Source organism: Ziziphus jujuba, chromosome 4 (genome assembly GCF_031755915.1).
Source record: "Ziziphus jujuba cultivar Dongzao chromosome 4, ASM3175591v1".
Taxonomy (NCBI): domain Eukaryota; kingdom Viridiplantae; phylum Streptophyta; class Magnoliopsida; order Rosales; family Rhamnaceae; genus Ziziphus; species Ziziphus jujuba.
The window spans coordinates 7,816,255-7,834,440 of NC_083382.1; the positions used below are offsets into that span (position 1 = coordinate 7,816,255).

At 31.1% G+C, this 18,186-nt stretch overlaps 1 protein-coding gene and 1 long non-coding RNA gene across 3 annotated transcripts; both read left to right on the top strand.

The window, feature by feature from the left end:
* The first annotated feature begins 4,324 nt into the window (after nt 1-4,324).
* Nucleotides 4,325-7,957, top strand: LOC132803377 (uncharacterized). 2 transcript variants are annotated; one of them, XR_009638565.1, is made up of 4 exons: nt 4,325-4,394; nt 7,538-7,581; nt 7,688-7,793; nt 7,919-7,957. It is a non-coding gene; the product is annotated as an uncharacterized LOC132803377 (long non-coding RNA). The 2 variants fall into 2 exon arrangements; XR_009638564.1 differs by lacking the exon at nt 4,325-4,394 and having other exon boundaries at nt 7,260-7,581.
* Nucleotides 7,958-9,698: 1,741 nt separating this feature from the next.
* Nucleotides 9,699-13,310, top strand: LOC107416617 (uncharacterized oxidoreductase At1g06690, chloroplastic). Its single transcript, XM_016025129.4, has 10 exons — nt 9,699-10,235; nt 10,766-10,857; nt 10,959-10,999; nt 11,130-11,294; nt 11,409-11,431; nt 11,559-11,630; nt 11,838-12,005; nt 12,429-12,511; nt 12,591-12,653; nt 12,999-13,310. Exons 1-10 carry the CDS (start codon nt 10,022-10,024, stop codon nt 13,182-13,184), a joined length of 1,107 nt encoding a protein of 368 aa, XP_015880615.2. The 5' UTR covers nt 9,699-10,021; the 3' UTR covers nt 13,185-13,310.
* The last annotated feature ends 4,876 nt before the right edge of the window (nt 13,311-18,186 follow it).

An 18,186-nucleotide genomic window follows, 5' to 3' on the forward strand; every position in this document is an offset into this window, starting at 1 on the left:
TGCAAAATAGCCAAGGTCTGTGGATATGAAGATGTTACCATCGCGTCCTCGTATATTGGAGAATAACTGTGTATGTATGAATATTGTAAGGTACATATCAAAGGTTTATCCCTCTTTTTTGAAAAAAGAAGGTGAAAGAAAGAGTTTCTAAGCCTCCTTAGAAGTTACACCATTATATATATGTCTTGATTCACCACCAAATGTCAGCATGTCTCCTGATTTCAGTGGAGCTTTCTTTGGATTGTCCACATTCTTACTATCTCCAAACAAGAATCTAGCTGCATCACCCACAGAAATGGAGAAAACGGGCAATCCTTTAGAAAGAATTTATATATTTCATTCATAACAATCGGACAAAACAAAAGTAAGTTATACCAACCCTAGCTAGATAGTTAATTAACAGTTGAAAAAGCAAAACAAATCTTTAATTGAATCAAGAAAAACCATTGTTAGCTGTAGAAGTTCGGTAAAGATAACCTGATGAAGACAAAAACCCCCGGCAGATGCAGAGTAAAACCTGACAATTCATGACTTTATAAAAGTTGGAGGAAGTGTGTCTCTAGTCATTTCTGTGTTGAATTCTGTCATAATACACTGTAGAGCAAATTGTTGTGCATCCTGATGAGTTATTATTTATAAATTACAACTAAAGCTTTCACAATCAGCATTAGAGTGACATATCTCAGCTAGTTATACTCTTTTTATATAAGTCACACTCATATCAACTGTTGTGGCCTTCATATCTTTGATAATTCTAAACATTGTTTTCCAGTGAACCACTTTTGGTGCTTCCCTAACTGGACTAACAGAAAAGTCAATTGTCTGGTACAGACACAGTTAAGTATATTACTATTGCAACAAAGCTCATGAACAATAACTTCGCACCATAATTTCATTGTTTGAGCTATCAACCATAAAAATGCACAGGAATGAAACATACCTTGTCAACGTGTTCCTGCAGTTGGATAAAAAAGACATAGCCAGTCTAATGTCTTTGGGGAAAAAAAAGAAATAAAAATAAAAATCCCATTATGAGGAAAGGTTCAAGAACTACTGACCATATATGCAAATATTTTTTTCACTCTAGAAGTATATGATAGCCTACCAAGCAGAGATTTCAAAATGGAAGATTGGAATCAAACTGGAAAAGAGAAAGGATTCTCTAGCAGATTCAATTGTTCACCTAGGGGCAAAACTCAAATTAAAAATTAGATTTATGAAGGTAGACGCTGTGTAATCTAATTATTAGTATGACATCTTAGCCAGACTCATGTTAATTTGTAGAGGAATAATAATATATATATATATATATATATATATATAAATGAAAAAAAAAAAAAAAGACCACCAACCGTTAATATCATAGAACTAAGTTAAATAATCTGAAACAAAATGAAACCACATAGAAAGCAAAAGAAAACACCATAAAGTTAAAAAGCCTACCAAGAAAAAATTTCTATTTAATGGATCTAATCCAGTACATTGCTTGCTCTGTAAATCTTTTACAATCAATTAGATTAGATTAAATCTTGCAAATGATGAAGTTATACAAAAACATATGGTGATGAAGTTATACAAAAACATATGGTGAATATCGAAGATTATGTTATAGTCTTATGTTGTGCAGCATGCCAGCTTATATTTTTACTTGGATCCAGCGATTTAACTCTTTATGCAAACTATATTAACTAACATATTCCATAATTACCACAAAATTCCAAATGTATGAATTTGATCAAACTTCAAAAAACTGACTAAATTTTGAAATGCACACTAAGAAAAATAAAATAAAATAAAGTAAAAATAACCATACTACCAAAATTTGACTTCACTAACATTACAGTATGATAAAACTGGACAACCATTGATCAGCAAGAGATTAAGGTTCAAAAACAAATATTTAAAAAAAAAACAAAAACAAAAAATAACAGCAACCACCACCCAAAAAAAATAAATAAATAAATAAATAATTGGACTTCACTTCAAAAGCACATCCAAAGAGAGCAAAAATTAAACTGAGTACTTCGAAACACGAACAGCGAGCGAGTAGTAATCAAACTGAGTACTTCCAAAGTGGAGCGAGAGCAGTGAATACCGCCAGAGTTGAGCATGCGGCATTAGCCCCATCGATGATCGCAGAGCTCTGTCGTCATATTGAACCCATTCTCGAGCTCTTTTTCTCTCTCTGCTCCATCATTTTCTCTCTCCGTCTGAAACCCTGTAAGTAACTAAATTTTTCATTAACATTATAACTTCCAACCATATTACACTACCACAAAAGATTGATTGCTCCCTGCCTCTCTTTTTTTTTTTTTTTTTTTTTCATACTCTATTTCATGATAGATATTTATTTTAAAAAAAAAAAAATTGACTCGCTAATTTGTAGTATTTTATTAATAATATTATTCTAAAGTATTTAATAATTGAATTTGTTGGATTTGTTTAATTGAAATGGCCCATCTTTTTATTACATAAAGGACATAGATCATTTTCTAATTTAAAGTTCATCTAACCTTTTAAAGATTTAAGGAGAAATAATCATCAATCCATTGAAAGATTTAAAATTCTTTTTCTCTCATTTTAATTTTAAAAAATTTTCATATATAATTAGTTTTTCAATAAATATCTATTAATTATGTAAGTAAATAACGGTCACCTATCTATTAATTACAAATATATATATATATATATATGGAATAATAAAAAGTGTTTTAAAATCTATAGACAGAAGAATTTGAGAAGAAATATTTTCTCAAACTCCTTTTTCATGTATAAATGGTCCTGTAGAAATAGAAGTAAACTGGGTTTAAAAACCTCAAAAAATATTTTTAAATTGAATGAAAAAATTTCTAAAATTTGTCTAAATATTAAAAAATTTGAAAAAAAAAATATAATTTTTAAAAAGAATAAAACTTTAAAAATTTCTACAACACTAAAATAATGTTTCCAACATGATTTGAAAATAATTACTTATAACTAATGTTACTGGTTTTGTTTTATACTTAAGCTTAAATCTATATAATCTTCCAAAAAAAAAACTGTATAAATTTTATTTTCAAGTATTCCATATTAAAGGGAACTTTTATTATAAAAAGATTTTTTTTGTCAGTATAAAATGTTAAGAATTCAAAGTTTTTTATTTTTTTAAAATTTTTATTATATAAGTATATTCAAGAATATTATTATCATATTTTTTGAGAAAAGATTCATGATTATTTTTATTTTCATTTTTATACATGAATTTTTAAAAGAAGCAAAGAAAAAAATTTGCATTAAAGACTAAATTTATACATTTATTATAAAATATCTTTATTTGAAAATCTTAGAAACTAAAATAAAAGAAAAATAATCTTGACCTAAGGGTGGCCAAAAACCCGATCAAACCGAATCGGACCGGTAAAACCGATTGAACCGAACGCCTACGGATCGGATTGGTTGCGCTCGGTTGGGCGGTTCGGTTATTATTTAACAAAGAAGGAGACGGTTCGGTTCGGATGTCGGTTTTTAAACTTAAAATCATCAGACCACCCGATCCAAACCGGATACTTTAGATAGTATAAAAAATATATATAATTACATTTTTATATATATAACAATAATATGTTTATAGTTTTATTAATTTTATATTTGATATTAAACAAAAAATAAAAAAAAATACTCTTTCACTCTGCTCTCTTCTCGAAAGTTCTCTTCTGTCTTCTCCCCCTCTTCTTTCAATCTCTTCTCTTGTCTCTGGTAACCCTAGCTCAGCTGTCACTCTCGGTCACCATTCACCATTTCTCAGGCTGACGAGCACCTGTCCTCTGCCATCTCTCGGACAACGGTAATCTCCCTTATCTTCCATTTTCTCACTCGCAATCTCTCACCATTTAACCCTCTCTTGTAGATCTCTTCACTCCTCTCTCTCCCTCTCTATCTCTTGCTCTAAAATTCAATCTCTCTCTATCTTTTTAACTCTCATCTCACTCTCTCACTCTCCAATCTATCCATTCTCAGCTTGAGGCAGCTGTCCGAAACCCTAGCCTAGACTGTTTGACATTGTTACTTTACGGTGGGCCGGTAGCTGTGAGACCATCAAAAGCCTCGATTACCATCATCTGGTCACCAACGATCACGTTAATTCGAAGGTAATTTTGCAAATTTCTATTTTCCCCCATTTTTTTCCTTTTAGGGTTTAAGTTATAAGAAATCACTATTTCAAAATTATATATTTTTCTTTGATTATCTCCTCAATTCTGAAATCTTAAATGTTTAATGACTGTTGGATTTTAATATTAAAGATAAAATTGGCCATTCAAGTTGAAGGATTGAAGGTGAGGTAGGTCCGTGGTTTGTGGCTGTGTCATTCTCGTGGGTGGCTCTGTGGCCTGTGTTTAAAGCTGTAATAACTTAAGGTAAGTTGTTCTTTTCTCTTAAACTCTCACTGGATGTGGATGGATAAAGTGTGATTGCATAAATAGACTATAGATTTTGTTCTTTCTTTGTAATTTTGTGAAGGAAATAATCAAATTAGCTTTTGTGAGACTGAACTGTCTGTGAAATGTTGAATTGTATCTGTAAATTGTCTTTGAAACTATTTTCTATGAATTTTTGAATTCAAATTGTGAGATTGCTTGCATTTCAGAGTCTTTGTGACTCCAACATTTTTGAAATTGCAATTTTAAACATGTTAACTTACATTTCAAAGTCTTTGTGACCCTGAACTCCTAAAATTGCCAATTTTAAACAAGTTAGCTTTCATTTCAGAGTCTTTGTGACTCTGAATTTCAGAAATTGCTTTTTAATTGTTAGTTTTTTTTTTCTGGAACTATGGAATATTGTGCAATTTCTGAATATTGTGGAGTTGAAATTGTGTAGTTGGAATTGTGCAATTTTTAAATGTTAGCTTACATTTAGAGTCTTTGTAACTCTGAAATTTTGAAATTGCTATTTAATTTGTAGTCTTTGTGGAATTATGGAATTTTTTTAGTTGCTATTTAATTTTGAATCTTTGTGAAATTGTGGAATATTGTATGCTTGGTCTTGAATTTTTTATGTATATTTGGTCATAGTGCATATTTGGTCCTGGATTTTTGATGCAGATATTGTATTAGTGCATATTTGGTCCTGGATTTAAATGGAAAGTTATAATGTGAATAATGCATGTAGTTGGAAAATTTTCATGTGGCTGTGTATGATAGTTTGGTTTAGGAAAAATGTATTTTGTTGGTAGTTGGTATCAATTCCGAAAACATGCTAATTGCTGGTAGGGAAAATGTATATTGTTGGTAGTTGTTGGTAGTTTGGTTTAAGGATTAAAGGGCTTGGACCCGATGGTTCTATGTTATTATTTAAGGAAGCAAAACTATTATTTGCTGTTTAATTTATTGTAATTTAATTTGATTGAGATTATGGAATTTGTGGCCTTGAATTGTTGTGTAATTGCTGTCTTGTTTCTGTTTGTTTCTTCTTATGTAAACAGTGTCCTATTTATGCTTGATATGGACCTAGATTCCCCATCATCAGTTAATGCACCTTCCTCTCAAACCCCAATAGGTCAAAATCCATCACCATCACTGTCAAACCCTACACCTTCCGATGTCAAATCTACATTACCTCCACGACCTCCATTAAGGAAAAAAAAAACCTTCTAGGCCAGCAAGTGATGTATGGGATCACTTTATCATGTGAATGCATTTACTGCCATAAGGATTATGCATGTGGTTCTAAGAAGTGTGGAACTAGTACCCTAAGGAATCATATGAAGCAATGTCAGAAGAATCCTTATAACTCAGATGAAAAGAAGCAAAAGACCTTAACTTTTGATAGGAAATCCGATGGTAGTGGTAGCAATTTGGTAGCTACTATTTTCAACAAAAAGGCATGTAGGATGGCATGTGCCAAAATGATAATTTTGGATGAGTTACCTTTTAGTTTTGTAGAAGGCTGTGGGTTTAGATACTTTTGTAGTGTTGCATGTCCTAAGTTTAATCCTCCATCTAGAAGAACCATTGTGAGGGACATATCAATTGTATTTAGATGAGAAATTGGCTTTAAGATTAATATTTGTTGCAAACCAGCAAAGGGTTAGTCTTACAACTGATACATAGACCTCTATTCAAAATGTTTGTTATATGTCATTGACTGCCCATTATATTGATGATAATTGGATGTTACATAAAAGAATTTTAAATTTTTGTGTAGTTCCTAATCATAAAGGAGAGGCAATTGGAAAGCTAATTGAGGTTTGTTTGCATGATTGGGGTATTGAAAAAGTGTTCACGCTAACTCTTGATAATGCAAGTACAAACAATAATGTAATTGCATATCTTAAGAGGAAAATGGTAAATTGGAAAAATTGTATATTGGATGTTGATTTTTTGCATATTCGATGTAGTGCACATATTGTCAATTTGATTGTGTGTGAGGGTTTGAAAGAATTAGATGAGGCAATTGCTAGCATTTGTAATGCTGTGAGATATGTTAGATCATCTCATTCTCGATTGCAAAAATTTAAGGAGTGTATAAGTCAAGAGAAAATTGATAGCAAATTTTTAGTATGTTTGGATGTTCCAACCAGATGGAATTCCACATACTTAATGTTAGAGTCGGCTTTGAAATTTCAAAAAGCTTTTGAGAGAATGGAGGAGGAAGATGGACATTATGCTTCCTATTTTGAAGAGGATGATAGTGGTAGAAAAAAAGTTGGACCTCCTTTAGCTTGGCATTGGGATGATGCCAAAGTTTTTGTCCAATTTCTTAAGGGCTTTTATGATGTAACTCTTAAATTTAGTGTCTCTTTACATGTTAGCTGCAACATATATTTCCATCAAGTTTCTTCCATACAAAAACAATTGGATGATTTATGTGTTAGTGAGGATGACCAGTTGTGTGTTATGGCAAGGAAAATGAGAGAAAAGTATAATAAATATTGGGGTTCCATGGGAAATGTTAATAAATTGCTTCTAATTGGAACAGTGCTTGATCCAAGATATAAGTTGGATTATGTATCATTTAGCTATGGGATGCTTTATGACAATGATGAAAGCAGGGTTACTGAGTTGACAAATGGTTTGAAAAAGACTTTAATGAGGCTGTATAATTGGTATAATGAAAAAGAAATAGGTTCAGATGGTAATTGTCAATCTTCCACTGGTGTTGAGTCTTCTAAAACTAGTTTGGATAGTAATAACAGTGAATTAGAGCATGCCAAGTATGCTAACCAGGTTTGGATTGCTTATTTAAAGAAGAGAGAACAAAGCCAATGTAATGAGGTAAAAAATGATGTGGATAGGTATCTGGCCGACTCTTGTGAATCTGGTTTAATTAAGGATTTTGATATCTTAAATTGGTGGAGGGTTAATGGAGAGAAATACCCTGTGTTAGAGAAGATTGCAAAGGATGTCTACGCCATTCAAGTCTCCACTATGGCTTCCGAGAGTGCTTTTAGCAATGGAGGTAGGATACTTGATCCTTTTAGGAGCTCTTTGACTGCTAAAATGGTGGAGGCTTTGATATGTTGTCAAAATTGGCTTAATTCTTCTCCAAGTTTTGACAGATTTTTTTTAGAAGAGATGGAGTATTATGAAAGTTTAGATGCAGGTAATATAATATGCAATTGAGATTATTTTCTGTTTGTATGCATATCATTTTTTTTTAAATGTTTTTATAATATTTGCTTATGTTTGCTGTTTGGTGTCACTCCAAGACCTATGCCAAAGCCAAACAGTAGCAGTGAGTCCAGATAGCAGCAACAAAAATGATTGATGGTGCGTTGAGTGGAATCAGTGGATGTACTTGAAACTTGAAAGCTTGTGAGTTTTAACAATGATGAAAGTAACTCTCTTCATTTTTTTTTTTTTCATTTCTTAATAATCATCATATTGTTGAACTAATAATGTATTGGTTTAATTTATTTTGGTGTCCTTTGTGATTATAGGTTTTGTAGCAGTGGCAGTGAAGGATTTGGCAGCTCTAATTGCAGACTGCTTATTAGTTGCTTTGATAGTAGTAGTTATTATTTTTTTCTTTTTTGTTTCTGTCTCTTTAGGAACGGATGGGGATGTGAGATTGTTATTTTGATATTTGTATTTTGTGTTTGCATTTCTGATTCTTAATTTTGGTGAGTGGCAGTGGCATACTGGCATTGCATTTCTCAATTTCAATTTTCCCTTTGATATATATTGAAGTTTTGATCGTTTCATACCTAAAAAGATTTGTCATTTCATACCTAAAAAGTAAAAAATTTGCCATTTCATTTCATACCTAAAAAATTTGACATTTCATTTCCGTTGGATAGTTTTTTGAAAACTTTTAAACCTTCAAAATAATTGAAAAGCAAAACTAATGAATGTAATTTCTAATTGTATATTGGACAGGCCAAAAACTATATGTTCAAAAATAAACCCAGCCTGATTAGCTGAAAGTATGCCCAAAATTGTAAGCCCGAAGATAATTTCTAGCCCACTAGTTCGAAAACAAGCCCAAAATTGAAGGCCCAAATATAAGTCCAAACCGACCAGCCCGAACCCAAACCAAACTGGCCCGTTTATTCGGTTAAATGCTTAGTTTTCCATTGTCTACGGGTCGATTCGGGTTAGTATTTATGGATAACCGAATGATCGGTTCAGTTGGAACTCTCGGATGGAATCGATCCAAACCAAACCGTGTCCACCCCTATCTTGACCATACAATAAATTAATGGTGGCATCTCAATAGACATTTAAAAATTCAAGTGGAGTTTAAATTAAGAAATGATCCATATCCTTAAATTAAATATAGAAAGTTGATTCATTTCATTATATATCTTAGTCTTTTATCAAAGTAATTATAACTGTTAAATATCACTTCATATTTGTATGAATAAAAATTCTCAAAATATTGGAATATATATATATATATATATATATTTGTACAATATCATTACACCACACTATTGCCGTGTGATATCATTCTGAACAATCCCAACAAATGTAGAATTTTACAAAGATTATAAAGCTTTAAGGAATTTGACCAGGACTTTTACATGTTTTAAAGATTTTCAAAAGTGCTCCCTGCACCAAGAAATTTGACAAAAAGTTTTTTGATAAATATTTTTGACAAACATATTCTTTACCTATTATAGTATTGTACATTTAAATCATTTTGTACTAAAAAGCTATATGGAAAAACAAACGCTTCAAAATAACCAATTAATATATGACAAATGAACAAAGATATCACAATACGTATAAAATCTAGCAACATTTGTATTAATGGTCTCTAAATTATAACACGATTTGTACTTTAGTCTTCAAATTTTTTTTTTTTTCCTTTCTTCTAGAATGTGGAACTAATACAATTGCACCTTGCTATAAATAGCATGAACATTTTATTAGATTTGATCGATGTTTTAATACCAATATATTGTTTTGTATATTGCCAAAAAAGGATATATTGTTTTGTAAAATTTTCCCAAATAATAACGATAATTTTGCGAAATGATATTTAATTGAATTGAGGGAGCCAGACTGATTTGACTGTTTCTCTAAAAAGAGAGTGAAGTAATTGAATTGGGCAGGTGTTTTTCCCACTAGAGCTAAGATTTGCTTACAATCAATAGGCTGAAAATTTAAATAAAAAATTTAAAAAAAAATTAAAAAAATTAAAAAAACAAAAAAACAAAAGAGAGAAAAAGAACTGTTATGCATTTTTAACATTATTAAAAGCAGACATTCGACGTGTACACTGTAAGACCAGGTTCTCCACATTTTCCTCAGCCCACCAAAAAGAAAGAAAAAAGAAATTCTTGTATTGTTTTTGTTTTACAATTTCTACCCACCTCTCAATTCTGTGAACACTATTTCCAATTTTTCTTTCTCTATTTTTTTTGGTTTTTTTATCTTCCTGGGGTTTTTATGCACGGAAATTCTGACATTTTCTATCAGTTTCAAGAAGGAACTTTATTAGATTTCAGGAAGCCATTTTTTTTCCTGTTTTTTAAAGATTGGGTTTTGGTGAAACTGTGTGATTCAGAGAGACAGAGACAGAGACCGAGAGAGTAATGGCTATGCTTCATGTTAGCAGTGCATGTTATTGTGTTGTGAGCCAGAGGAGAGCTCACAGAATTAGAGGTGTTGCGTCTGAGGATTTTGCTCGTTTGAAAGTGGAGGAAGAGAAGGTCAAGTTGGGGGGTTCTGATTTGAGGGTTACAAAGCTCGGAATTGGAGCTTGGTCTTGGGGTGACACCAGCTATTGGAATAACTTCGAATGGGATGGTAAGTAAGCTTTTGCTAAAATTCGGTGAAAGAAAGAAGAAATTATTGATAGATTTGAAAAATCCTTTTCTGAATTAATGTTTAAGTTTCTTAATAAATGTGAATACACTGGTTTCTCATAAGAGTAATTATTGGGTTTTACATTTCTTGTATAGCTTTGAGTTTATATCACTTGTGCTGCTGTTTTTTTATTAGTGAAAGGGAAATGGTTAGCTTAGTATTATGGTACTTTCTTGTTACATGTTTGGATAATGATGGAATTTTTCTTAAAATCAAAACTAAAATTTCTAATTTTTTGTTTTGAAAAAAAGTTAGCCAGCACATAACTTTGATGTGCTAGTATTTGTGCATTTTCCAGTTCAACTTGTCTGTACTCTCTGTGCATATAGCACTTTGGTTATTCTGAATTTTGGCTTCAATATAGCAAGTCTTGTGCTCTCCTTATCTGTTTTTATGAAAATGTCCTCCAATTTTGTATGCTATTGAAACTGACTTAAAAGTATTTCCTTTTTAATTTATGACAACTGCAGATAGGAAGCTGAAGGCTGCCAAGGCCGCTTTTGATGCTAGTATTGATTCCGGCATAACCTTCTTTGATACTGCTGAAGTTTATGGCTCAAGGGTGAGAGAAGGGTACTCATTGACTGCTTATTTTCTTCACTGTTTGAAGCCCATGAAATTGTTCTCTCTCCAATAGGAAATCATTCTTATTCGTTCTTGCAGTTCTCAATGGGTGCTATAAACTCGGAAACTCTACTTGGAAGGTATATTCTGGACTTTGGGAATTTAGTGGTGGTTCATATGTAATTCCAGTCATACCAAAAGGATTAACAACTTTTTATGGTTAATACTCCTAGTAAATGTAGTGATTAATTTTCACCATGTTCAATACAGATTTATAAGGGACAGGAAAGAAAAGGATCCGGAACTGGATGTTGCTGTTGCAACCAAGTTTGCAGCTTTGCCATGGAGATTGGGTCGTCAAAGTGTCATCACTGCCCTCAAGGATTCCCTTTGTCGCCTTGGACTTTCTTCGGTTGATCTCTATCAACTTCATTGGTCTGTCGTTCATGAGCATCATCTATGATCTCAATCTAAAAATGTCATTTGTTAATATCTTTCGTTTCCTCCTATCCTGATTATTAGCTGATCGAGCAATTGTGTGACTTTCAGGCCTGGAATATGGGGAAATGAAGGTTGTTTATATGTAACAACACTCTTTCATCTACCTTTACCTGGTTTAGAAAAATAGAAATGGATTTCTAATACCAGTTTGTATTATGTTTCTAAAGTGGCTTAGTTGATTGAGAATTTACTTTTCAGGGTATATTGATGGTCTGGGAGATGCTGTTGAGCAGGGCTTAGTGAAGGCTGTTGGTGTTTCAAATTACAGTGGTGAAGTTCTAACCCTTCAGTTTTTTGTTAAGTTCGGATATTGAACGGTCATGGAAGACTTCCTCCACCAGAAAATATTCTTCTTTTTCTCTTTTCTTCACTTGAATGAAAGTGTCAAATATTATCCTCTTATAACTCTTATTTTGGCAATAATAGCCCTCCTCCAGATCATTGGAACATGATGATTCATATAGTTTCTAATTTCAGAAAAACGACTGCGTGAAGCACATGAGAAACTTATAAAGAGAGGTATCCCGCTGGCTTCAAACCAAGTGAATTACAGTCTCATATACAGGGCACCAGAGGAGAATGGTGTGAAGGCCACCTGTGATGAACTTGGAATAACTTTGATTGCCTATTCTCCTATTGCTCAAGGTGAAACTTGTCAACCTTTCTTTGACAAACTCTTATATATTTCTGTTTGATATGTCAAATTAGGAATTTTTATAACTATATGCTTTGTTATAAGAATTATTTAATCATAACTCCAATATCATTTGTTCTTTCTTTTCCCCTTTTCCATATTCACTTGTTTTGTGTTTCTGGTAAATATTAATTCCAGCTATCAAACTTAAATCGTCATTTTATCACCCTGCCATTTAGACCTTAAGAAGTTTAGAACAAAGAAATTCTTTTTTCATATGCTTTCTTGAACATTTATGTACTAGCATTTCAATATAAATTACTTGTGAGCTGTTAATATGCCATCTTTGTCTCTCTGTTACTGAAGTCAACAACCCAAACAGAAATATCTGACCAAACAGAGGATAGTGACACTTCAATTTTCTATATGAGCAGGTGTTCTCACAGGTAAGTATACACCGGATAATCCACCAACAGGGCCTCGAGGACGGATTTATACTCCCGATTTTCTAACAAGGGTAAATGCAGTTGATAATGTGAAAGCTTTTTACCATTTGTTGCCAACTTCATAGCTGAAAGTATGAATCTGCTATGCAGCTTCAACCTCTGCTGAACAGAATCAAGGAAATAGGAGATAACTACAGCAAATCTCCCACACAGGTTCCTATTATTCTTCAACTAGCAATCATTTGATTTATAGCAGCCCTTATGTTTTGAAATTGAAGATGCTAAAACTTCAGCTTCTCGAAAAAGGTTCATTTGGTTTAATGGTTTTCTCTGCATATTGTATATGAAACAGTTATTTCTGTTGCTTTCTTTATCTTTGTCAACAATCATCGAGTACTTTCATATTGTTTCTCATAGAAGACTTTCATCATATGACAAAAAAGCTCTTCTTTAGTAACATTGCATGCTTCTAGAAATAGGTTTTGGGAATTGGGATTATCCAAATCGCCTAAAAAACTTGTCCCGGTGAGGTTTAATGAGTTATTTTTCTCTCTGCAGGTAGTCCTTAATTGGCTGATAGCCCAGGAAAATGTTGTGCCAATTCCAGGAGCTAAAAATGCAGAGCAGGCTGAAGAATTTGCAGGTGCACTTGGGTGGAGGATCTCCGATGAAGAAATTAGCGAGCTGCGCTCTTTAGCTTCAGAAATCAAACCTGTAGTTGGTTTTCCAGTTGAAAAATTATAAATGTAACGCACATTAAGCTAATTGACAGAAAGAAACAATGCAAAAGTAACTTCTTAACGTTGAAAATGAATGTTCAAGTATATAAGCATAAGCAATGTAATTATCAAACTGTTAATTTTTCGATTATTTCAAAGTTTTCCTTCATTGTTAATTCAGATCTACTTGGCTATGAGAGAAAGTCAGAACTCAGTAATGGATGAGAGCATTCATAGTAACAATTACAGAAGGTGTTTTTTTTTTTTTTTTTTTTTTTTGGGTGATAAATTGATTTACTAAATATTTGGTGCTTGATTACTTGGGGAAAAGGTAATCAAAATAATTCCAAACACTTAAAAGTAAAGTTGGTGTAAAAATAAGAAGCTGATGTCAAAATATTGTCAGAAGGAGAAGGTTCTAAGTTAAACCATAATATTTCTCTTGAACATTATCATATCACCAGCTAGTAGCGGATGGTGGTATGGTTTAACATGGTAGAGGGATGATAGGTTTGAACGTGGTATCAAAGTCTAAAAGATCCTAATCGTCCAATAAATAAAATAAAATAGAATAATCTAAAATTCTCCATCTAAGAATTTTAATCTTGACTTCTATTTTATATTGGTATAGTTGAATATAGTATTAGAATTAAAAGGTCGGTTGTAATTATATTTATTAAAAAAAAAAATCCAGAGATTTTGACCTAATTGTCTGAGTCTAATGCTTCGTCATTGAAAAGAACCTATGACATTGAGAGCGATGTCATTCAAAACTAGAAAAGAACGTCATTTGAAAAAATCTAAGGAGTCGATAATAATTCATGCATTAATTAGGTTCCATATATAACGCGTACACAACCTCTTTGACTACTAGAAAATTCAATTTTGTAAATGACACTGCATGAAAAGAAACCAACAAAGCAACTAATGCATGGAAATGTATAGAAATGTGAAGAACGTTTGTACTGGAAAAACTTTAAAATTAAAAAAAAATAAAAAATTTTGATAATAAATAGAAAACAAAAAATAATTAAAAGAGAATCAAATTAAGTTTCCAGTTTTGCATGAATCATGATGTTCTTCCTCTCTTCCTATTCCAATACAACAACTCAATTATCTGCCCTTAATTCTCTATCTCTGTCATTGCCTTCTAAGTCCCAGATATCATTTCACACCTTATATAAAAAATCTTTGGAAACGAGATATATATATATATATATATATACACACATATATTTTTCCAGAAAGAGAGAGATACTGTTTCAGGCTCGATTAATAATTTAAAAAAAAAAAAAAAACAGATAAATTTATTTACGAGACTCATTAATATTTTGTATGAACTTGGCAAACAAGGGACAACCCATTTTATGAAATACATATATAGGCATTGCCTCATGTCTCTTAATATAAAACCAGTTAACATAAAATTATTTATCTTCTTCTTAAACCCAACTATACATTACGTATGAAATTTTTATCTCATCTGGAAAATTTCCGGACAAATTTTTATCTGGGAATCCATCCAATTAATTGTAATAGGTAGCGCATCAAATTTTTATCCGGGAATTACCGACTAAGTGAACCACTATGTAGATATAATCTTTGTCTCACTTTTATTAAAACATTATACTACTTTACTTTAAATGTTTTAAAAACTTTAATATGTTAATAAAATTTCTTTTCCTTTTCATTTAATAATATATATCCTCTGGATGGTGCTAAAATAAACTTTCTCTTTGTATATACATATATTAAGGGCGAGAGGAAACTTTTGCTAGAGGAATTTATAGCTTTTGCGAGAGCTGAAGAAATAATAATTGCCACTAAGCACCTGTTTCCAAAATAAAGAAAATAGATTTGCAACGGAAATTGTAATTAATCTTCTTACTGAATATGATATGATGTCAATAATACATGAAACAGAATGTTACTATACAAAGTACTGGATTAATTTTTTTACATGTTCTAGCTACCCTACATGCTATATATCTGGAATTTGTTTTTCACCCAGAATTTTTCGAAGTACTGGATTTGTTTGTTGGTTTGTCGTTTTGAAAACATTTTTCATATGATCCATTGAATATATTCAAAAACAACATTGGTCATGCATACGATTGTCGTTTTCATTCATTTATATGCACATGAAGGACAAGTGGAAAATATTGATGGCAGACACGATATAAAAATATATAATATATATAATAAATATTGGTTTTATTTTTTCTCTCCATTCATCCATATCCAACAATAATTAGATTAACATCTCATTTTATAAAATTATTTATTTTTTAAAATTTTTAAATGAGATGATATCGTATTAACATTGAAGAAGAATATAAATGAAAATAATATTCTACAAGCATGATGTTGGATATGATATATTGTTCAATAATATTTTAACATAAAATATTTAAAACATAAATTAAAATACTATCAAACAACATACCATGCCAACATTGCCTAATAAAATATATGGTATTCATAATTTTCTAGGCTATGCCCTAGCTAGCTATTGATCAACTTGGGCATTGATAAGTTCAACTAAGGAGCACTATAAAAGCACATATATTGATAATCGTTGTCATAGCAGTCTATGTCAAAGTTTCTGATTCCACACAATTATAAGGATCCACTTGACCTTGTACTATCAAACGGGCTTTAATCAAGTTGATATGTTCTTTAGGTTTTATTTCTTAACTAGGCATGTAAAAATGAAATTACCATTAACCCCCGATTAGAAATTGTACAAAAAGATGTAAAGTTATTTATCTTTTACGTATTCTCTTCGTAAAGAAAGACTAAAGTAAATAAGTTATGAGTTGCCTTTTTATGTATTTGTATGCTTTTGATAAAAACCAGCTTTCTGTAATTCCTATAATTACCAAAAAAGCTTTTCTATAGTTCCTATGAACAAAGGGTTTTTTAATTACACCACTTAGGTCAGACTAAAAGGAGAAGAGAGTTTACCAACCTGCCATAGTAGCGATTGTTATCTCCGTCTTGAATCGAGTTTGGGATAAAATGAAAATGACAACAGAAATTGAAATACTTATATATTTTCATAATTTCACCCAAAAAAAAAAATACTTATATACTTTCATAAAAACTCATGCATAAAGTTTAATTAATAAACTTTAATATATTTTTATTAAAAATTTATGACCATTAATATATGGCAATTGCTAATTGACTTAAATCTTAGTTTAGAAAAATGATTTCTTTTAGATATCATATGGATCTCACAAGTAGTATTTTTGTTAATTCATATTAAACATTGCATATAATATATATTGTTCTTATTTTTATATTTTTCATCAAACAAACAATCAAAATCAATCAAAAAAAAATATTTCTTATATCAAGCATAATTATATATATATATATATATAAGTGAATGGATGATTTTTTTATCTTCGAAATAAAAAATTATTTTATTAAGGAGCAAAATAATTGACTATCATATGTAAAACGGATGACACAATTATAAAGATAAAACATGAAGAGCAAGACATTATCTACATGATTTATCTTGTCTACGAAAAAACAACTATTACCTAAACAAAGAGTATTACTTTGAATAAGAGAAACTACCCCATAGGATCACTAAAAATTTCACTTGAATGATAACCCTGTAAAAAAATCAACGCTTCATTAATTGCCATCGGCTCCCCCGTTCAGGGATTATAAAGATTCATAAAAGGTTTCAATGCTTCCTTAATTGCCATTAGCTCTACTATTAAGTGATTATAAAGATTCATAAAAGGGTTTTGAAAGATTAGCTCTCAAATTTCCTTCGTTATAAATTCCAAATATTCATAATTTAATTGCTACTTATTTATCGGTCCATTGACAAATTATCTTTTCAAAAATTATTAAAAATGTTCCACTAAAATTGTTTTTCCATCACATGAATAACCTTTTTCACACCGCTCAGCCATATCCCTTTCTAAGGGTAATTTAGTTATAAGTTTTATAGGAATTGGACATTCCTATTTAATCAAATGTAATTCAATGATAGGCTCTATGGGAATTAGACAATCCTATTTGGTCAAATAGCTGCCGACAAACTCTTATCTTTCTAAAAAAGAACACCCACTCCTATTTCCATTGGCTCTTCGTTGACAACATAAGCATCCATGGATAATTTTTTGTTGAGAGAACAATACAACATTCGATCACGATAGCCATAAAATGACAAATTATAATTATGAATAATTTTATCCAATAAATCAAGCATTGCACCATAACGCAACAAGTATGCAATAAGCATTTAAAACATGTATATTCTACAAAATAAAATAAAATGTAACTGATTATTACTGATTTATTTTTCGCATTACACATTCAATAATCGTATATACAAAAAAATAAAAAAAATAAAAAAAAATAATTGATATAGACTTTACACATCTCTCACTAAGCTGACAAGTCTAACCTTAAAGTAGGAGGATGATTCCCTTGCCAAGTGAACAGTTGGTCCAATCCAGTTAAGCGTGGTCCATTACTTCTACTTGCATTTCTCATTTCTTGGAGGCCATTTCTCATCTTTATCTCTAACACCTACAATTTTCCTCAAATGTAGTTTCCATAAAACAATCAATTTCCTCATCACCTTACCTTTTTAAACCCAACTTTCAATTTCCAACATCAAGATGGATAAAAAAGCAAATAAACCTTCCAATCGTTTTGGGAATAAAGCAATATTATATTTATTCTTTTTTTATTTTTTTTTTAGTAAAATAAATGGTTACTTTTAAAGCTTATGGAGCAACCATTTAAAACAATAATAAAATTTATCAATATTTAAATTTTAATTTTTAAATATGTGAATATGAAAATAAATCAATTTCCTTTCTATAAACTACCATAATTTTTAAAACTTGAAAGCCACAAACAATATTTTAGAACCATGCTCAACAGGTTTTTAAATTAACTTGAGAAAGATAAGCTCAATATCCCCAAATGCCATGATGCAAAAGATGGGTGTTGTAATTGGCCAGTCTGTGAATAGGTTGTCAAAAACATTT